The sequence below is a fragment of the Calidris pugnax genome, unplaced genomic scaffold (assembly GCF_001431845.1).
Source record: "Calidris pugnax isolate Ruff unplaced genomic scaffold, ASM143184v1 scaffold60, whole genome shotgun sequence".
NCBI lineage: Eukaryota > Metazoa > Chordata > Aves > Charadriiformes > Scolopacidae > Calidris > Calidris pugnax.
In genome coordinates this window covers 5,760,055-5,779,234 of record NW_015090831.1, presented here as the reverse complement: position 1 = coordinate 5,779,234, position 19,180 = coordinate 5,760,055, and the positions used below count along the sequence as shown (strand labels likewise).

Here is a 19,180-nt window from a genome sequence, read left to right as displayed (position 1 = left end):
TTGGTATGCCTGGAGAGCTGTACTATTGTCCGTCCTCGCCTTTCAGCTTGTGGGCTCTGAAAGTAAAAAAAAAATTAACATGCTGCAGAAGTTTCATCTTGCTTTGTGTGAAGAAGTGGATTAACTGCATGCAAAACTGTGCTCTGGAGGGGCAGCTGATAGCTGTCTAGATGTGCGTTTTCCTAAGCTCTAATTATGTGGCTTAAAGATTTTTTGTGCTTCAGAACAAATTATCACATTCTTTCAGATGAAAAGATAAAATGTACTGTCCCTGAGGAATCACTTTGAGGGTTGGCTTAGTGTTGAATGAGATTTTAATTGAGTAGCTGTTAAGAAACTTTGTTTCTCTCATAGGTGACTTTCTTACTGAATTCTTCAAGCTTTGCCGCCGGAAGGAGTCGACGGATGAGATACTTGGAAGATCTGCATTTGAAGAGGAAGGAAAAGGTAAAACTAAAATCTTGATGATTTGTGTTACTTGAATTTAATTGTTAGGCATTTTCTGTAATGCTCCTAGAAATTTTCTGGTCAGTGCTACATGTATAATTTCTGATGAATTATGTGCTGACACGGTGTAAGGTCATAGGTATAGTGATTAATACCGGATTTATTTAGGGCTCATCTAAAGCTCGCGCATCTGCTTGAACAGCCTTTGTTACTTGTGATGTATTTGTTGGTTTCGTGTCTAAACAATGTTTAAATACTGGTTTGTCAGCAGGCTTTTTACTGATCCTCTGCCTGTAATTGTCTGCAGGAGTGCAGTACTGCTACAGTAGGTGGCAGGCGCTACCTACAGCCAACACAATCTAGGCTTCATTCAGTAAAATAAATCAAGGACAGTCTGGGACTCCTTTGTGACCTTGTTCCTGCTGCTTTATCTTTGTGGCTAAGAACACTGTAATGTGTGGAACCTGAGAGCCCAGGGGTGTAGCTTTGGCTAACAGGGTGTTAAAAATCAATACAAGATAAACAGGCTGAATACGACAGGTGAACTTTTTAAAGATACGGTCTTCTGGGTTTTGGGGGTTTATTTTAATTATTTTTATTTTATTTCGTAGAGGTTGCTGATATTACTCATGCTTTGTCGAAGCTCACAGAGCCGGCACCGGTCCCAATCCATAAATTGTCAGTCACAAATATGGTTCACAGTGCAAAGAAAAAAATTCGCAAACACAGAGGTGTAGATGAATCACCTCTAAACAATGAAGTTCTGAACACCATTCTTCTGGTGAGTGAGCTGTCTGTGCACATTAAATGCATGTAAAATACAAGTTTCATGCTTCCACTGATGCATTTGGTTTAGAGTTTGTGGCAGAATTATAAATAAAGGTCTCTGATGTCAGTCCCGTTATTTGAATTGCATTATCAGCTTTCTGAAACAGCCCAAGTTATTACAAGTATCTACAATATAAGTAGGATGAAAATAAACTCTGAACTCTGGTGACAATTTTAGTTACAGGGATTGCAGGTGTGTAATCAGCAGTAGCTTTAGGGAGAAAGTGGGAAAAGCAGGATGCAAGGATACATACTGATGCAAGTTTGGATTTTATTTTTCTTCTTTGAAGTTCTTATTTCCTGATGCTGCTGACAAGCTCATGGATGGATTTGAAAGCAGAACCAGTGCTTCTGCAGGAAACAATCCTCCGCCAGAGAATGAAGACTATGTAAGTTTTACTGACTTCACTGACACTCAGGGGAGAGAGAAAGCAATTCTGAGTGTGTGCTCAGATGGACTTTACTGTGGTTGCCCTATGTCTTGTAGTAGATCATTTTTGGAAAGATGAAGTTACCTTTGTGGAATCTCTAGGTAGAAATAGTGATTATTTTGGTGGTGGTGGTGGTGTTGTGGGGACTTTTTTTTTGGTGGTTTGGTTGTTTTTTTTTGTTCTGTTTAGATTTTTCCTTCTAAATTTTTTTCTTCTTTCAAAGACTGTCGGGGTTTTTTTTGTAGCTTATGCTAATAGGCTTAAAATATTTAGCTAATTGTATTATCAATCAGGAAAGAGATCGTACGGTTTTGGAAAAAATGTAATTGCTTTTTTATCTCCTGCTTTCTTTTATTTTTCACATAGAATCTCTTCAGTCAGTTTAAATCTGCTCCTTCTGATAGTCTGACGTACAAACTAGCTTTATGTCTTTGTATGATAAACTTCTACCACGGAGGAGTTAAAGGGGTGGCACACCTTTGGCAAGAATTTGTGTTGGAAATGCGCTACAGATGGGAGAACAACTACCTTATTCCAGGGTAAGATACTTCTTTGTTGTGGCTTTGTCATAGAAAATATTGTTTGTTTCAGGAACAGAGTGAGTTCACTGTGACTTTGAAACATATTGTTTGTTGGTTTTCTTTTAAAAATTGCCAGTGCTATTCTCTATTTTTATTACCCTACTTCCTTTAAGCACTAAAGGGTAGGCAGTAGGGAAATGTGTCTGCCCTCCTTTGAAAACTTCAAGGTGTCTGGAGGAAGCTCAAGTTAGAGCACTCCATGGTGGGAATGAGGGTGGGGGGAAAAAAAGTGCTTTTGCAAATAGTTGGCTTCCAGTTTTCCACTAGAAAAGGAAATGAAGTAGAGATATAGTGAGGAACACCTTTGATACATAGTGTGGTTTCTCCACTTTTCTAAGGGAGTTGTTCCCTGTTCCTGCTGGTGAAGTAGTGTTTTCAGGCAGCTGATGCTGTCTCCTTCCAGGCCACGTCTGCTGCAGCAGCTTGTTGCAGAACAAATGAAGGGTTCTGCCAAGCTGAGATATCAACGTAGAGCAAAAATATATCCTTTTTTTTTGCTTTAAATGGAATGGACTGGCCATTTATTTGCCATTTTGTACTTTTAAATGGTTACACTAAGAGAACGCAGCTCTAAATATATAGAGATGATTTTACTATATCACTGCAGTTTTAAAAGTAAAGTCAAAGGTTCTTAAGTTTTGTTTGAAAACAGTTACCCTTTTAACATCCAAATGGAAAACTGACCAGGAAATACAGGGTGTGTCTGTTTTGTACTAGTGGGAATGATCTCTGAGCTTCAGAAAAGACCTCTAAGAAATAAATGTAGATTAACTTCTGGGCTTGTTCAGTCACTGTCTTGTCTTCTGAGATCATAGAAGAGCTGTGTAGTTGAAATGGTGGGGGTGGGTTCCATGTGGATATTTGCCCTTCTTTTGGATTTCATATGATTTAAGACCACATGTGTGTAAAAGATTCAACTTGATAATGGTTACACTTCTACCTTTTGTTAGATTAGCTAGTGGCCCTCCAGATCTGAGATGCTGTTTACTGCATCAGAAACTTCAGGTAAATATCCCAAATTTAAGAATGACTTTTTTTCTTCTAAGAAAACTGTCAAAATTTTAAAAATTATATTTTTAAATATATTGGGGTTTGTAGATTTGGTTATGCTTGTATTATTGGGTCTGGATTTAATTTCTTGGGAAATCTTTGTTATAGAAACAAGTTCAATGGAATTATTATCTTTTAGAATTGTAAGAGATTTTTGGTGACTCTCCAAGTTTTTCTGTGACATTGTTTGTTTTTATAAGAGAAGTAATTGCTAAACAATTTTTTTCCCCCTTTCACTTGTTAGATGTTAAATTGTTGCATAGAAAGAAAGAAGGCAAGAGATGAGGGGAAAAGGGGGAGCGTGTCTGATCGCTCACCTGGTGATACTGGCAAAGGAGCAGAACACTCTGGAGATAACCCTGATAAGGAAAAAGAAGTTGGCAAGTCTTGGGAATCGTGGAGTGACAGTGAAGAGGAATTTTTTGAATGTCTGAGTGACACAGAAGATCTTAAAGGAAATGGGCAGGATAATGGAAAGAAAGGAGCAAAAGAAGGCAACAAAGAGCCTGTAAACTTAAAACCAGAAGGTCGCCTGCATCCACATGGGAAGCTGACGCTGCTGCACCCAGGAGAGCCTCTCTACATCCCAATAACACAGGTTGGGGAGCAAGAGCTGAGCCAGATGTGCAATATGAATCTCGTGCAAATATGGCTCCTGCCTAGGGCTGTGGAGTTGTGTATAGCTTGTGGGTTATATTCTTATCTGCTGTTAAAATTGCTAAGTGGTTTTGGCCTAAGATCTTGTTTTCCATTTTAAAAACTTGTTGAGGCTGTTAAACTGAAATCTCACATGCTCTTTGTTTTATTTGAGAATGGGTCGTCTTAGCAAATTTCACTCAAACCAGATTTTTTTAAAACAAGAATTAAGCTGTGTTTACTACCTTGAAATTTGGGTTCATTTTATTACAGCTCTTGAGGCATCTTTCCTTCCTGTGAAGTAGAAACTGCCCTGGTCCTTCCACCATGAAGACTTCTAGCTGACTGACCAGAGAACTGGATCAGTTTTGCTGCTACTTCTTTTTCTTTTTTCTTTAAAAAAAAAAACAACCACAAACCATTTCTCAACTCTTATCTAAAAGGCCACAGCCATCAGGTTTTGGTATCATTATCTAAAGCAGGTTTATCATCAAACTACTAGAAATGTTCCCTGACACTGACTTTCTTGTAGAGTGACTAGGGATAAAATAGGAAGCAGTGGTGTCAGAGGAAGTAGTTTGCAATCAGCTATGCAGGAAGAATATAGTATTTTTCATTCCATTGAGAGAAATAATTTTGAATGAATATTGCTTTGCGTGGGTAAAAGTTATGAGCAGAGTGTAGTCAGGCAAAATGTTGTCAATTAATTACCTGCTGACAGTATCAACAGCAAAAATTCTACATTGTTTTAGGTGGATTTTCATCCATCTCAACAAACAAATGAACTTTTGGTGACAGGGAAAATTCCGCTCCTCCTTTCTCATTAAGGGCTGAGTCTAGGAGAGGCTATTTGTAAATTTGTCTTTTTCCATGTTGCAGGAACCAGCACCCATGACTGAAGATTTGCTGGAAGAACAGTCTGAGGTACTGGCAAAACTGGGGACATCAGCAGAAGGTGCTCATCTTCGGGCACGCATGCAGAGTGCCTGCTTGCTCTCAGATATGGAGTCTTTTAAGGTACTAATACTTAAAGAATGCTGTGAGACTAGCTTTTTTCTTAATTAAGCTATCCCTCTTGCTTGTTTTGAACAATTTTGAAGGTTTTTCTGACAAGTTGTGTTTGTTTTTTCTCCACAAAACAGTTTCACAATAGTTTAAAGTTGAAAATAAAAACCCACTGATAAAACTCTTGGAACATTTAAAAATCTTATGACTGTCCAGTCTATTATGCTGTAACCTCCCAGTAAAGTTGCACAACGTCTGTGGGAAGGGAAAAAGCCTGCAAAAAACATACAGTTGATAAATTGGGAATTGAAACTCAGACAAGTCTGTACAAAATGAGGTCAGAACAAAACTGAGCATCAGAGTCCTGAGTCAAAAAGACACGTGTCTCCCTCCCACCGCTTTGTAGTTTTTGTTTAGTGTCTCTCTCACCTGTACTTTCCACTGTGTCTAGCTCTGTAAAATGCACCTTTAACCAGACTCCAAATGGATAAAATCTAGAGACAGTATAAAGAAAAACCAACTAAGACATTCACGGTTCTGTTATTGGGACTCTGGGGAGGTGAACGTAACTTTTATGTAGAGCTGAAGATGTTTTGTTCTTTTGCAGGAAGGATAAGTTACCGCTATTTAAATGTCCTGTACAGCTGTTCATCAAATTGGGACGGGACTAGCTGTGGTTTGGGGTAGTTTGTTCCATTTCTTTTCTGAGCTCTGCAGAGGGAGCTAAGAGCACATACACTACTGTAGCAAAGGATCTCAAAACACAAAAAAGATTGACGATTCTGTCATGAAATAGCTATTTCATAATTTTTTTTAAATTATCGCAATGTTTGTAGTGAAACGTTAGAGATGTGCTGTAGAGTAAGACTACAACATATCAATATCATTTGATTAGCAGTGACTCGTGTCATATTAGATATATATGTAGCAGTTTTATTTCTATGGTGCAAGTGATCTAGAAGCTCAAAATAATAATATAGAACCCTAATTTGAAGGGGAAGTGCCCTCTTGTTACGTACATTGCATAGTAAACTGGGTTTCCTTTTATGTTCTAGACCTATGGATGTATTTATTTGTGTTGACGTTGCATCTATGAAAAATGAAGTTGTTTTGTTTTGGAATGTTTGTGGGTTTTTTTAAGTTCCTTTTGAAAGGAAGAAGAAAAGGTGAATTTTGTTACTGGGGTGATAAGAGATGGAAAGTCAGTGCTGAAAGCATGTTTATGCAGCCCAGTGATTCTTTTAGGCTTGGCTGTTTTTCATACAAGTCTTTAATGGTATAAGCTTATGGATAAAAAAATTAGTGAAAATTCATACTTACTGCATGTATCAGGTACCATATAGAAGTTTGAATTAATGGTATAATTTTGAGCTTGCCTAAAATAGGTGATGAATGTACTGGTTTTGGGGCGATAAGAAGGTTTCTTTGTTTTTGTTGATGGTGTGGGTTTTACCCCTTGCCATTGTCTTGGTTTATGCTTTATTCCCTCACCCCCCCAGGCCTCTTCCCTAGTGTACAGTTTGGTGACTGAACAGAATTCCCTGAGTTTGGGCTCCTACCCTATGCTCTACCCACGGAACCGTATCACCTTCCTACCCAGGTTACCATGTTTTTATAGGACTTTTCAGGCACGGTTTTCATCTCCTCTTCATTGCAGGCAGCTAATCCCGGCTGTTGTCTGGAGGATTTCGTGCGGTGGTACTCCCCTCGGGATTACATTGAAGAGGAAGTGGTTGATGAGAAGGGGAATATAGTAATTAAGGGGGAGCTGAGTGCCCGAATGAAGATTCCAAGCAACATGTGGGTAGAGGCCTGGGAGACAGCAAAACCAGTCCCAGCTCGGAGGCAGAAGAGACTCTTCGATGACACTAGAGAGGCAGAGAAGGTAAAGAGCTCTGGGGCTTGTGACCCTCGTTAGCTTTATCTTTGGGAAGTAGTTTTGACCACTAATATATTGAATTTTCTAATGGTTTAGGTGCTTCATTACCTTGCAGTTCAGAAACCAGCTGACCTTGCAAGGCATCTCTTGCCTTGCATCATCCATGCAGCTGTACTCAAGGTAAAGGAAGAAGGTAAATAACATTTAATAAATTATTAAGTTACTTTAGGCTGAACATGGATGCAGTAATTACACCTTCTTCATTTCTTTTTCTCCTAATAGAAACACTAGAAGATATATCTTCAGTTAAGAAGATTATTAAGCAGATAATATCCCATTCCAGTAAGGTTCTACGATTCCCAAATCCAGAGGAAAAGAAGTTGGAAGTAAGACACTTATACTGGTTGGAGCTGAAAACTTAATAGACTTTTACACTGCTCATGGGAGCGCTAAAAGAACATCTTTTTAATTTTCATTGTTATTAAACTCCTGCAGGAAATCATCGCTCAGATCATGAGTGTGGAAGCTATCATCGCCAGGGCCAGGTCTCTGAAAGCAAAATTTGGGGTGGAGAAATGTGAAAATGAGGAGGAGAAACAAGATCTACAAAGGTGACTGATTTTTTTCGTAAATATTCTCCCCCCCCCGCCCCGCTTTGTTTTTTTTCAAACAAAATCTGTGTTGGTTTTGTTTTCCTCTGATGCCCTTTTTTTGTAGTGTCAAAATGTAGAACAAATGGACGTGGTAATAATACAGAAATATTAAGGAATCTTATTTAGTAGGTTCCCCTGTCCCTAGGCTATCTAGAGACGTTGGATGTGGGTACCCTAAATGCTCCTCTAAGTAACCATCTCTTTGAAAACACGATTTAATTTAATGGATTTAATTTAATGCAGATTAATTTAATGGATTTAATTTAATGCAGGTTACTTTAATGGATTTGTTTTTATCTTGACAGTACTGGGGATTTAATTTATTTTTTCATGTATGGAAAAGGTATATTTGATGAACTTTGTTACAACAGAGGTAAAATTAGAAAGGACTAGAAATTTAGTGTTTTCTCTAAGTAATATGGAATAAAACACCCTCCCCGAAGTTACGTTTTCTTATTCTAGTCTCCTTACTAATTTGAAATGTTACTGAGGAACCATATAAATGCAACATTATGTTAAAACTTCTTGCTGCTGTGCTGAGAGGGAGAGATTACATCTTTGTAGCACACGTTGGGAGCTCAGAGGGCTGGTGTCTGACCAAAGCAACATATTGCTGCTCAAAAAACTAGTCATGTTACTTCTGAGTGGCTGACACCATGAAAGCTTTTCATGCTGAATTTACACATCTGTGTTAGGAGCCTGGGTTCTGCTTATAGTTAACTGAGAGAAGCAAGCCTTCCTTTCTGAGGGTGAATTGCAACCCAGGTGTTAATTGGTGCTGCTGCTGGAGCTCAAAGGAAGCAGCTGTATAATCCTGCCTTTCCTGCCCTTCCGTGGGAGGCTGCTGTGTTCAGCTTGGGTTTGACCCACCCACAGCTGCTTGTATTGGCATGAAAGAAAGCAGCAAGGTAGGAGGGAACAGCTGAAGGGTGAGGAGGGGGAGTTACTCTTTAGGGTAGAGGGAAATGAGTCAAGGGATGAAAAGGTGATGATGGTGTTTGGGTGGGATGCTGAGAAATGCCAGGGTGTTCTCCTTAAACTTTTAGAACTTGAGAGTGTCTCCCCGTTCTGGCTCTGTGCAGATGGTGCGAGGTGGAGACCTCCTCACAGGAAACAGTTCTGGTTTTAGATCAGCAAACTGGATACAGCTGAGAATTAAACATTCCTTTTTCCTTTCCAATAATTTGTGCCACCAGATTCGTAAACTGTCTCCTGGACCAGCCGGAGGTGTCAGTTATCGGTGCAGGAAGAGGACCTGCTGGTAGCATCATTCACAAGCTCTTTGTGAACGCTCAGAGGGTAAGAGCTTCATTGCTTTGCAAGACACTTGTAAGTTAAGCAGTATAAGGCAACAACTTACCATATGATGCCAGTTTATTTTGTCTGCATATATGCATGTTTTGTCATAAATGTGCTTGAGGATTTCTTTGTGAGGTTCAACATGGTTTTGGCGGTAATAGAACCTTGCAAAATGAAGGAAGAGTAAATAAGCTGGGATGTTAAACAATTAAAGCCAGCTGGGTAGGTAGAGCTGCCATTAATGTTTGATTTACATCAAATAGTAACATCAGTAATGCTATTATGGTAGAATTTTCTGCTTTATTCAAGTTACACAGTATGTGCAACATCACAGCAAGAACAATCAAGTATGTTGATTGTCTCATGTAGGAATGTAGAGAAACACATCATAATACGGTAAATAAGCTGGGATGTTAAACAATTAAAGTGAGCTGGGTAGGTAGAGCTGATGTTTGATTTACATCAGATGGTAACATCAGTAATGCTATTATGGCAGAAATTTCTGCTTTATTCAAGTTACACAGCATGTGCAACATCACAGCACGAACAATCAAGTGTCTTGATTGTCTCACATAGGAATGTAGAGAAACACATCATAATACAAAATACTTGATAAGGAGTAACTTTTTAGACTGAGGCTTATACTTGGAATACTCGAGATTTCTTCTGTTAAAACTAGTTAGTTCTTTTCCAGTACAACTCTACATTCAGTTTACTTATTGCCAGTGTTGTATGTATTTTCTGGAAACCCCTCCCCAGCCTGTATTGGTATAAGTATTTCCTTTTTCTCTTAAGCAGTCTTTGTAATAATTGGCCTTAAATTATTGATTTCCAGGCTGCTTAGACTGCAGTCAGTCGCTGTCAGAATTACCCCTGTTCAGAGCATCAAATTATCTAACTGAAATTTAACTGCAGTGATAATTACAAGGTAGCATGGTACTGCAGGCACCTTAAAGCCTGAAATCCCCTTTGGAAATCATTGCTGGAAAAATACTGTGATTGGATATTAAACACTCGCACCTTAAAGCCTGAAATCCCCTTTGGAAAAATATTGTGATTGGATATTAAACACTTGGAAGGTATGGATGCTTTTATAAGAATCTGTATAAAGGACCATTCTGAAAACAGCCTGTGGTTATTCTCAGAAATGAAAATCAGAACGTTTATTTTATCCTTCTAGTCTCTAGGGAAAATCTGGTTGCAAATCTCAACATGTCAGCCAGCCTCACCTTCCCTGTAGAGCCTGAGGTTGTGCCCTGTAAGCATGTGCTTGCCTTTGTAATATCCAGTAATCATGATTTTAAAGCTGAGTAGGAGTTACTAGCCTTAATTTTCGATAAAGATGCATGTAAATGTCTAGGGGTTTGTTTCTTTTGTAACATCAGTACCTAAAGACAGATTACAGGCACTTCCCACTCGGAGCTGGTCACTGGTAATTTTGACTTCTTAGTGGGACAGGAGGTAACTTGTTACATAAACCCCTCGTGTTTAACCCACCATGAGTTATTTCCGTAGAGAGCTGTTTGGTTAGTACAAGGTGAATGTCTTCCTTGTTTGTTACCTTTTGAACCTGGCTGCCTCTCCCAGTTGTGTGAAATGTCTTGTTATATCCTCAAGCTTTCTCAGGGAGATTACGATAGCAAGTGCATGCTCTTGGGAGTAGAGTGCATGATGTCTCTTAAACCTACAGTCTCCTTCTAACCTCTTGTAAGTCACCTCTGACTTGCCTTTGTTTCTATCTTTCATCCCTGGTTCTTTTCTCATCCCTTTCCAAGCTGACTGAATCTTCTGATGAGGTAACCAACTTTGTCCCTCGTTTCCTGCTCATCTTCCCTAGCTGCATAGACTTCAACCTTTTGGTAGATCTAGCGCAGCAGCAGCCTGGTTTAGTTTTAATCTGTTGTTCACATGTTAAGCATAAAAATAATTTTGTGTTTCCAGAATGGTTTTTTCCTCATTCACAGACTATTTTTAGAGCCTAACAGGTAGTGAAAAGAGAGAGAAATCTTTTTAAAAACAAAACAAAACCAAAATAAACCAAAACCCAAACCAACCAAGCAAAAAAAACATTTCTTCAAGTGACTGTTAACATTTTCTGATGCTGAAATATGTGGCCTTGCCTTTATATTCTTCTTTCTTGCTGTCACTGTGTTTTGTGTATTGAACAGCCAGATGTTTGGGGGATCAGGTAGAGATGGACAGTCCCTGAATGTCACAGTCCTGCACACCAGATCTTACTGACACCACTGAGTGTTCTGGACAGAGATAGAGAGAGATTTGAGGAAGAACTGGGGTAACTACGTGAAGAAGTGTGGCAACTGGGAGAACCCTCTCTGGTTTCCTAGAACTGCTCTTGTGGGAACTGCTCTTGTCCCTGGTGATGTTTCCTGTGGTGCAAGTCCCTGCTCCTGGGCAGAGGGGTGGGAGCAGTGGGGCAGCTGAGGGGGGACGGCGAGGGTTGTCTGGTGGGTTCTGCCACTTTTATTAGGACTTAATTAGGACCCTATATATTTGTATTGGTGTTTGTGTATATATATGTATGTATATGTACTTAGGGGATGCTCATTGGGCCGATTGGTGGGTGCCAGCCCATTTCCAGTATTCAGACTCTCTGCTTAGTGGCTCTGAGGCACTGGGTGCTGATGGAGATCGCACAGCATCTCGCTTGCTCTGCAGCTCACTTTGGCCAGCCTCTCTCTGGCCATGAAAAGCACCTCTTGAGCCTGAAAAGGCAGGTGACTTTTTGTGAAGACTCCAGTGGTGGCAGTGGTTGGTTGTACAAGGAGGCCGGCTTGGCCTGGTGTAGCCACAGCGAGCAGAGGGGAGCGCCCTGCTTCAGAAGGGCATTTCATCAGAAAATCAGGAGCTTCACCTAGGCTGAGCTTCACCATCCACACATGAAGGTTCTTCCATTTGATTGTGCGCAGCTTATTTCTTGACATCCCATTAGTGTCTTGCTCTGTGTACACGTGAAGCCTTTTGACGTCTTTTACCATTTCTAATCTTCCTCCGTTCCTCTTAAGAAATATTTTTTTCTGAATCCTGCTAGCTCTGTGTACACGTGAAGCCTTTTGACGTCTTTTACCATTTCTAATCTTCCTCTGTTCCTCTTAAGAAATATTTTTTCTGAATCCTACTGTGAAGAACCAGCTTGCCCTGCAATGATACCTCTGCCCTTCTTTAAGGTTTCGGCCGTGCCGCCGCTTGATGAAGAGCTGAGGAGATCGGGGTCAGCAGAGGAGCGCAGACTCAGCGCGGGGGCCGTCTCCGACTTCCCCCCGCCCACGGGTCGCGAGGTGATTCTGCGCACGACCGTCCCCCGTCCCGCTCCTTACTCCAAGGCGCTGCCCCAGCGCATGTACAGCGTGCTCACCAAGGAGGACTTCCGACTCGCTGGTGCCTTCTCAGCAGATACCACCTTCTTCTGACGTAACCACCCGCGTTACCCTGTGGGTCTCCACAAGTCGCGTGCTCTTCATTTTCCTTCCGGGAAGTTAACATGGATTGACTGGGTTGTGGCGAGGAGAAAGCACGGTCCTCATTAGTGACAGAGTGTCACATTCGCAAGGACAGAGCTGAGCTGGCAGCTGAGAAGGATGCCTAGAGCAGCTCTAACTTGGAGGTCTGCAATGGCTCCACAAGTAGTTTTAATCAGATCTTTGGGGAAGAAAGTTTAGCAATCATCTCCTCTCTCTCCAAAGGGAGCATATTGGTATTTTTTTCCCATAGCTTGTTTAATAAGGGACATGATTGGGCTGTATGCAAATAACTCATGGTGAAATTCATGCAGAACGTGCTGCTTTACAGTTCTTAATCAGACTTTATCAAGTGACAGTAGCCTACTTAAATTGATGTGCAAACATTAAGTAATTCGTATTTATTGCCAATCATCAATATTTAGCCCGGTATTTTTTGGTCAATCATTAAGTTGTAAATACTTCTAAAATGTCATTAATTTTACTCAGTATACAGTACCTTCTGGTTCCCGCTAAACTCTTCTAGCATTGCAGCAGATCCAGAAGGATCTTGTCTTGGACACTTCTCCCAAATAGAAAGAACTATCTTTGGGGCTGTAACTGGCCAGGAAGCCTGCTCGCCTTAAGTGGATCGCTGACGGTTTTGGAGACTTTCCATCCTTCCCTGCATGCAAGGGCCAAGGCTGGGTGTAAAGGAGGGCGCAGAGGTGTTGGGCTGTAAGCAGGTGCCTGGGATTTATAGAGAGCGTTTGAACACAGACTGTGGCTGATTTGGTGACAGGATTCCATCGCCTGCTGTAAATGAACCCCCCCACCCCGGGATGTCACGCGAACACTACGACCTGTACGTGCCAATGTTGCTTTACAGTCATCCTGCTGTGTTTTAGTGACAATCAGCAAAAGATCAGCGTTACTTTACAAAGTGAAATGTAAAAACAGCTACGGTATTGTTGACGTTATTCAATAAATCTGAACTTATTATTGGCTCTCGGGCTTCAAGTGCTAGCAATGGTTTCGTCAAAGTACTTTTAAGATGTCATCCTTGCCTGACATGACCTAGGAACAGCACTGTTTGTGACTGTCACTACGTAAATACAGAAAGTTAAGTTCTGTCTCAGATAGTTGGGGCCCAGGTGTTACCCTGAAACTCCTTGGAGGGGATGGGGCCGGGGTGAGAGTGTTTCCCCCGGATAAAGCTGTATCCAGTGGTGTGACAGCACTTACTCCTGCTTTACAGCATTCAGACAGAAAAAGAATTTAAAAAAAGAAAAGCACAGGGAAAAAACAAATGTATTTATTTGAAATAACCGTAAAGCCACATGAACAGTCCAAAATAACCACTATCTTTGCAACCTTATAACAGAGAATGGGACTCCAGCATTCCCCAGAAACTACCTTTGATGAGATAATTGGTAATATGTATTGTTCCTTATCAGAAATAAGGTTTTAATACAAGCTGGTTTACATAAAAACAGATTTCAACAGCCGTTAATTCTAAATGTCAGCCCTGTAGGTCAGACCCAGTGCCAGCAGTCGGCCTGTCAGGGCTGATCAGAGCTATTGATGGTTTGTGGGTGTGAGGCAGTTTTAGAAAAGACCAATCTCTCACTCACTTGTGCTATTTTTGTCACAACAGCTGTCAGAGCCTGTATTTTCTGCAATAATTATGATACGTGAACAAAGAAAATAATTTGAACTAAGATACCTTCTTGGTCTATAGTGTCCCCAGTACAGCTGAACCCTGTTAAGACCAACAGAAGTTTCAACAAATTTCCTCAAATTCCTGCAGGTCTAACACCATTGCAACAGGAAAACACCAATGCTTCAAAATTGCATTAAGGTTACACAGAGAAATTTAGCTTTACACCGCCAGGTCATAAAAATATAACCATGATCAATACCTTGGATGTACTCACCCAAGCCCCTCCGACAATCAGTGTTATTAGTGATTCCTTGGTTTTAATTCCATACATTCTTCCCTCTACCAACAGCGTGATACAAGGATTTGGGTGCAGGAGGAAGACACTGTAACACCACTGGTTTCCGCGTTACAGCATAAACAAACACACCTTGCGTTTTACATCTTCATGAAAAATTTTGTGATGTCGCAGCCGTACTTTGTAGCCAAGGAGCGTCTCTTCAGCTGGCTTCTCTCCTTGGCCTGTTTGGCAGTTCTCTGGGAAGGGAAAGACAGGGCTGGTCAGCAAGTGTTGCCACTGGGCAGCAGGGTGCTCTGTGGAAGGCATTAGTGCACAGTTAAACTTCAGCCTCATTTTGCAGCACACAACTTAATAAAATGCAAATGTGTGGCCAGCAGGTGGAGGGAGGTCATTCTCCCCCTCTGCTCTGCACTGGTGAGGCCACAACTGGAATACTGAGTCCAGTTCTGGGCTCCCCAGTTCAAGGGGGACAGGGAACTACTGGAAAGAGTCCAGTGTAGGGCAAGATGATTAAGGGATTGGAGCATCTCCCTGATGAGGAAAGGCTCAAAGAGCTGGGGCTTTTTAGCCTGGAGAAGAGAAGGCTGAGGGGAGACATTATTAATGCTGACAAGTATCTAAAGGGTGGGTTGAGGGAGGATGGAGCTGGACTCTTTCCAGTGGTTCCCAGTGACAGGATGGGGGACAACGGGCACAAGCTGGAACATGGGAAGTTCCACTCAAAAATGAGGAAGAACTTTCTGGTGAGGGTGGTGGAGCCCTGGAACAGGCTGCCCAGGGAGGTCATGGAGTCCCCTTCTCTGGAGATCTTCAAGCCCCGCCTGGATGCCGTCCTGAGTGATGTGCTCTGGGCAACCCTGCTTAGCAGGGGAGTTGGACCTCTCTAGAGGTCCCTTCCAACTCCAACAATTCCATGATTCTGGGATTAAGGTGACATTTTCCCAGATCCTGAGGAAACTGTTGCACAGTAACCATTCAGTGCTCCCTTACACCTTGGTGGGTGTGGGATGGAGAGGTTGGGAGCAGAGGGCTGAGGAGACGACCAGTGATGGTCTGCTGCCCGCCATCTACCCACACCGCCTGGGGAGGGTTTCTGGCTACACCCAACTGACCTCTCTGTGGCAGAGCGTGCACAGCGTCTGAAGGTTTTCCAGGGAGCACTGTCCTCCTCCACTGTAAACGGGCTTGATGTGGTCCACCTGCCAGAACTGGCCTTCTGCTGGGCTCCTTATCATTTCATTCAGCTGCAGTAACAAAGGACACGACACGTGAAGGGTTAGCTCTTCCTTCTCCAACTACATGTGTGTTCTACCATAAGCCCAAAGAATCAAGTGCTGATATTCAAACCAAACCCACACAAGTGAAAAAAACGTGCAGCAGCTTGAAGAAGGGGACCCCAACTAGGGATTTGTCATTTTAAGTTTCTGGTGAAGAAAGTGGGAATTGTAACAATAAGCACTGAGGAGCCTGAGGTGCTCAAGCCCCACGTCAGCTTTCCAAAAGTAAGGTGGACACCAAGTTTGGATGGGTGTCTGTAGAACTTATTTAGACAATTCGGAAACAGTAACTTCTGATGCAGAATTTCATCTTTGCAGCAGAAAATAAAAGAGTATTTTAGTTCCTGAATAAAAATCCCACTTTATGCAGGAAGGTTCTCCCTCTCTGCTCCATTGCCCTCAAGTCAGCGAAGCAGCCATCAGGATCATGGAAGAGCAGTGGGAATTTGTAAGGCATTTTGAGGCGGTGCTGAGAGGAGCTGTGACAACAGGCTTTTGTTAAGCTCCTACCAAACATCCTGCAAAGTCAGAATAAGCTAGTACTGCTACACTACATCCACTCCTAAATTGTTTCATAAAGTTCATTAATGAAGTGCATTTCAGGCACAACCAGCTGCAATATTTACATCCCTAAGGAATCAAATTCTGATGCCCATCTCTTGTGGAGATGAAAAATGTGTTAGAAGACATTGAGATTTCTTTGGTGTAGTTTGGTTGTTTTTTCTTATTCTGTTGGTGCCTTCCATCTTTAAACCTGTAAGAAGAACATTTGGGATTTCTCTGAACTCTCTGTGACAGGACTACACGGAATAGCTGTTTCTGCTTCAAACCCTGTTCCTTACCTGCCCCAGTGGGAGGTGAGACAGCCAAGAGCTCTCCAGCAGCTCCTTACGCCGACCCTTGGGCGCGTCTCTGATGCTGAGATAAAGCTCCTGGGCGTTTTGCTTACAAAACTGGCAAACGCCGCGTTCGATCTCAAACACTTTAGTCCTGAGGTAGCTCTGGCTGGAGCGGATGGAGAAGTCCTCCTGGCAGGCGTGAGAGCAGAACCGCGTGTCCCAGGCACGGCAGCCTGGCTCCGGCCGTCCCGCTGGCTGGTGGCAGCTGAGGCAGAGCGGGTTCCCTTGGCTGTCCAGGGCTTGCAGATAGCCCTTGGGTGGGGAGGAGCCTTCAGCCTCCCTCTGCTCCTGTTGAAGAGCTGACAGATCTTCTCCATTTTCCGAAAGCAGCCTGTGTGCAGAGACCAAAGCACAGCTGTTAATAGAGGCGTTCAGCAAACAGCTCAGTTGGATTTTGTTTGGTTGGCTTTTGTTTGTTTTTCTTTGAAGCACTGTGTATTTCCATCAGATAACTCCTATGCTCTGAAATACCCATTTCATTTGAAATACCTTGCTCAGGTTGATACCTGCACAGGGCAAATCATCCACTTGGTTTAATTTCCATTTCAACATAATTTGATAATATAACATTATGACAGATGATATATATATATATATATGACAGATGTTATACAGATTTAATATAAAACATGACAGATTTTTCTTTTGCTCATGTCCTACTACATTTAGTCACGTACACTGAATTATTAGCTGAAATAATGCTGTGTTTATAAAGAAATGGTGGCTTCTGTCAGGCAGGCACACATACAAATGTAAAATGTTTCACAGCCCCCTCTTTAACAGAAGGAAAGAGTCCAAGGAAACATCCTGGTTTCTCTCTGTGACTTTCAAAGCTACCTATTGATTTCCTGCTCTACAGGAGGCTTACCTCCGGGCAGGATACACACTGCATTTTTAATAAAGTTTTATAAAAGGGCATTTTCTGTCTAGAATTTTCACGTTCTCTTCTCCCTTTTTCTAAATTTTGAGGCAGAATGGAAGAAAACTTGGTTTCCCCAATGTGCTGTTGACCTCACAAGCAGGCCTGAGCTCGATTTTCCTTTTCTTTAACTGAATCACGTAACTACTTTCTTGTTTCATTTTAATTAGATTCAGTTAATTATATCAGCAGACACCAGACATAATCTAAATTGTTAGAAGAATAAAACATAGCTCATTAGCACTGCAGCAAGTTTCTTATCTGAACACTGCACTTCAGCAGGGTAAACACTCATAGCAAATCATTTTGCTACCTTAAAAGGGGAGAAGTAGCTTAATCACCTCCTTGCATTAATAAACTTACTTTGTGGAATGACCCGATTGTTCAATAGAAGCACCTTCATTCTTCAGACAAACCCCACCTTCTTTGGAGATGAGGCGCACGCTGCCCCCGCTGCTGCTGGCTTTGCTCAGCGAGGCTGCTGCGACGTCCTCCTTGGTCACATACCTACAAATAATTCACAATCCTGTCAATTTACTACAAAGGGAACAATCTCCCCTGAAGAACCTCCCTACTCTTGGCTGCAGCCAAGAGAACTGCACTTTCTCTTAAAACATCCCCCATTTCCCAGATGAGAAATGAATAAAGGTTGGGAAACATACTTCGTAATTCTTCCTTTTCCTAAAACCAGCTTCAGCTCTAACCGGCAAACAGATGGGTTGTTGGATGTAACACTATGAAAATGAAAGCAATTTGATATTGCCCCACAGTGAAATATGAAAGCTGTTTGGTTTTGTTAGGTGAAGTCTCACTGAAACTCTGGGCTAATCCAGGGAGCTTTCCAAGCTCCGAGGGACTCCGTGCTCCCATTGTTGGGTTTGAACTCACTTCTTTATTTTAATATAAAAGCATACAAAACAACACAGCTCTTAGAATCGCTTCACTCTGATCGTTCTTCCAAAAACCACTATTCAGACATGTGCCAAACTCTATATATACCTTAGAAGATGGCTGTAGGTCTCAGCAGATTTTCCAACCCATTTTTTCCTACTTTTTATGGAATAAAACAATCCAGCAACAGCTTAAGAAACACTTACTACCTGCTGATTCTCCTTCTATCACCTGGATTACAAACTCTATTTATTTACTTGAATTCTCACCTACAGCAAAATTGGAGTCGCCCTGGGGAATTTAACAGCAGGGACAGGGAGGAATGAGAAGGTTTGGGGCAGTTTGCAGAGACACCTCGGTGAGATAACCTGAACACAGGAGAAGTTTTGTGGAGGGCAATGACAACACTGATGCTGCAAATGTCTGTGAGGGAAGACAGCGTATCAGAAGAAGGAAAGGAAGTGCAAAAAAGGTAAATTTAGATTTTAACAAGGATTAAACACTAGCCCTTTTCAGTGACACCCAGCAAGGAAAACAATAGCATTGAGAAATACCATCGAGAAATACCATCCACAGAGAACAGAACTGCTTGAATAAAAATGAGTATCAGGAAAGGTTGGAGCAGGCTGCGAATTATGAATAAAGAATTATATCGTCGATGGCAATTAATGATTTATTCCTGCTTCCAGGTGGGGAAAACAACAAGATTCTTTGACCTTCAATTTTGAGTCCCCGAGGTCTGATTTTTCCTCAAAAAGTTCCAGATGTTGAAATAAGCAGCCAGAACAGCTGCTGAGAGGGGCACGGTGCAGGTTTACCGATGTGCTTGGTTGCCGAGGTTTGTCCTGATGCAATCAAGCCATCATCCAACCTCCCATCTACAGTCTCTCAGCATCCTTCCACTGAAAGTTACGACGGTGCAGGTTTACCGATGTGCTTGGTTGCTGAGGTTTGTCCTGATGCAACAAG

General features: G+C 41.8%; 2 protein-coding genes across 3 annotated transcripts in view; one reads left to right on the top strand and one right to left on the bottom strand.

Annotated features, from left to right (window-relative positions):
• Nucleotides 1-352: 352 nt before the first annotated feature.
• LOC106887582 (rab3 GTPase-activating protein catalytic subunit-like) lies at nt 353-13,272 on the top strand. Its single transcript, XM_014941206.1, has 14 exons — nt 353-447; nt 1,059-1,228; nt 1,566-1,664; nt 2,073-2,245; nt 3,238-3,292; nt 3,582-3,935; nt 4,853-4,990; nt 6,636-6,863; nt 6,954-7,050; nt 7,140-7,243; nt 7,353-7,468; nt 8,707-8,809; nt 10,585-10,605; nt 11,995-13,272. Exons 2-14 carry the CDS (start codon nt 1,139-1,141, stop codon nt 12,235-12,237), a joined length of 1,821 nt encoding a protein of 606 aa, XP_014796692.1. The 5' UTR covers nt 353-447; nt 1,059-1,138; the 3' UTR covers nt 12,238-13,272.
• A 291-nt stretch (nt 13,273-13,563) lies between these two features.
• The window catches only part of ZRANB3 (zinc finger, RAN-binding domain containing 3), a 53,678-nt gene continuing 48,061 nt past the window's right edge, over nt 13,564-19,180 (bottom strand). For both annotated transcript variants that reach the window (XM_014941139.1, XM_014941138.1), the window contains exons 18-21: nt 17,684-17,827; nt 16,345-16,732; nt 15,338-15,469; nt 13,564-14,461 (exon numbers count right to left, since the gene is read on the bottom strand). In XM_014941139.1, coding sequence (XP_014796625.1) covers nt 14,363-14,461; nt 15,338-15,469; nt 16,345-16,732; nt 17,684-17,827 — 763 coding nt within the window. In that variant the 3' untranslated portion in view covers nt 13,564-14,362. The remainder of the gene's footprint in view (nt 14,462-15,337; nt 15,470-16,344; nt 16,733-17,683; nt 17,828-19,180) is intronic.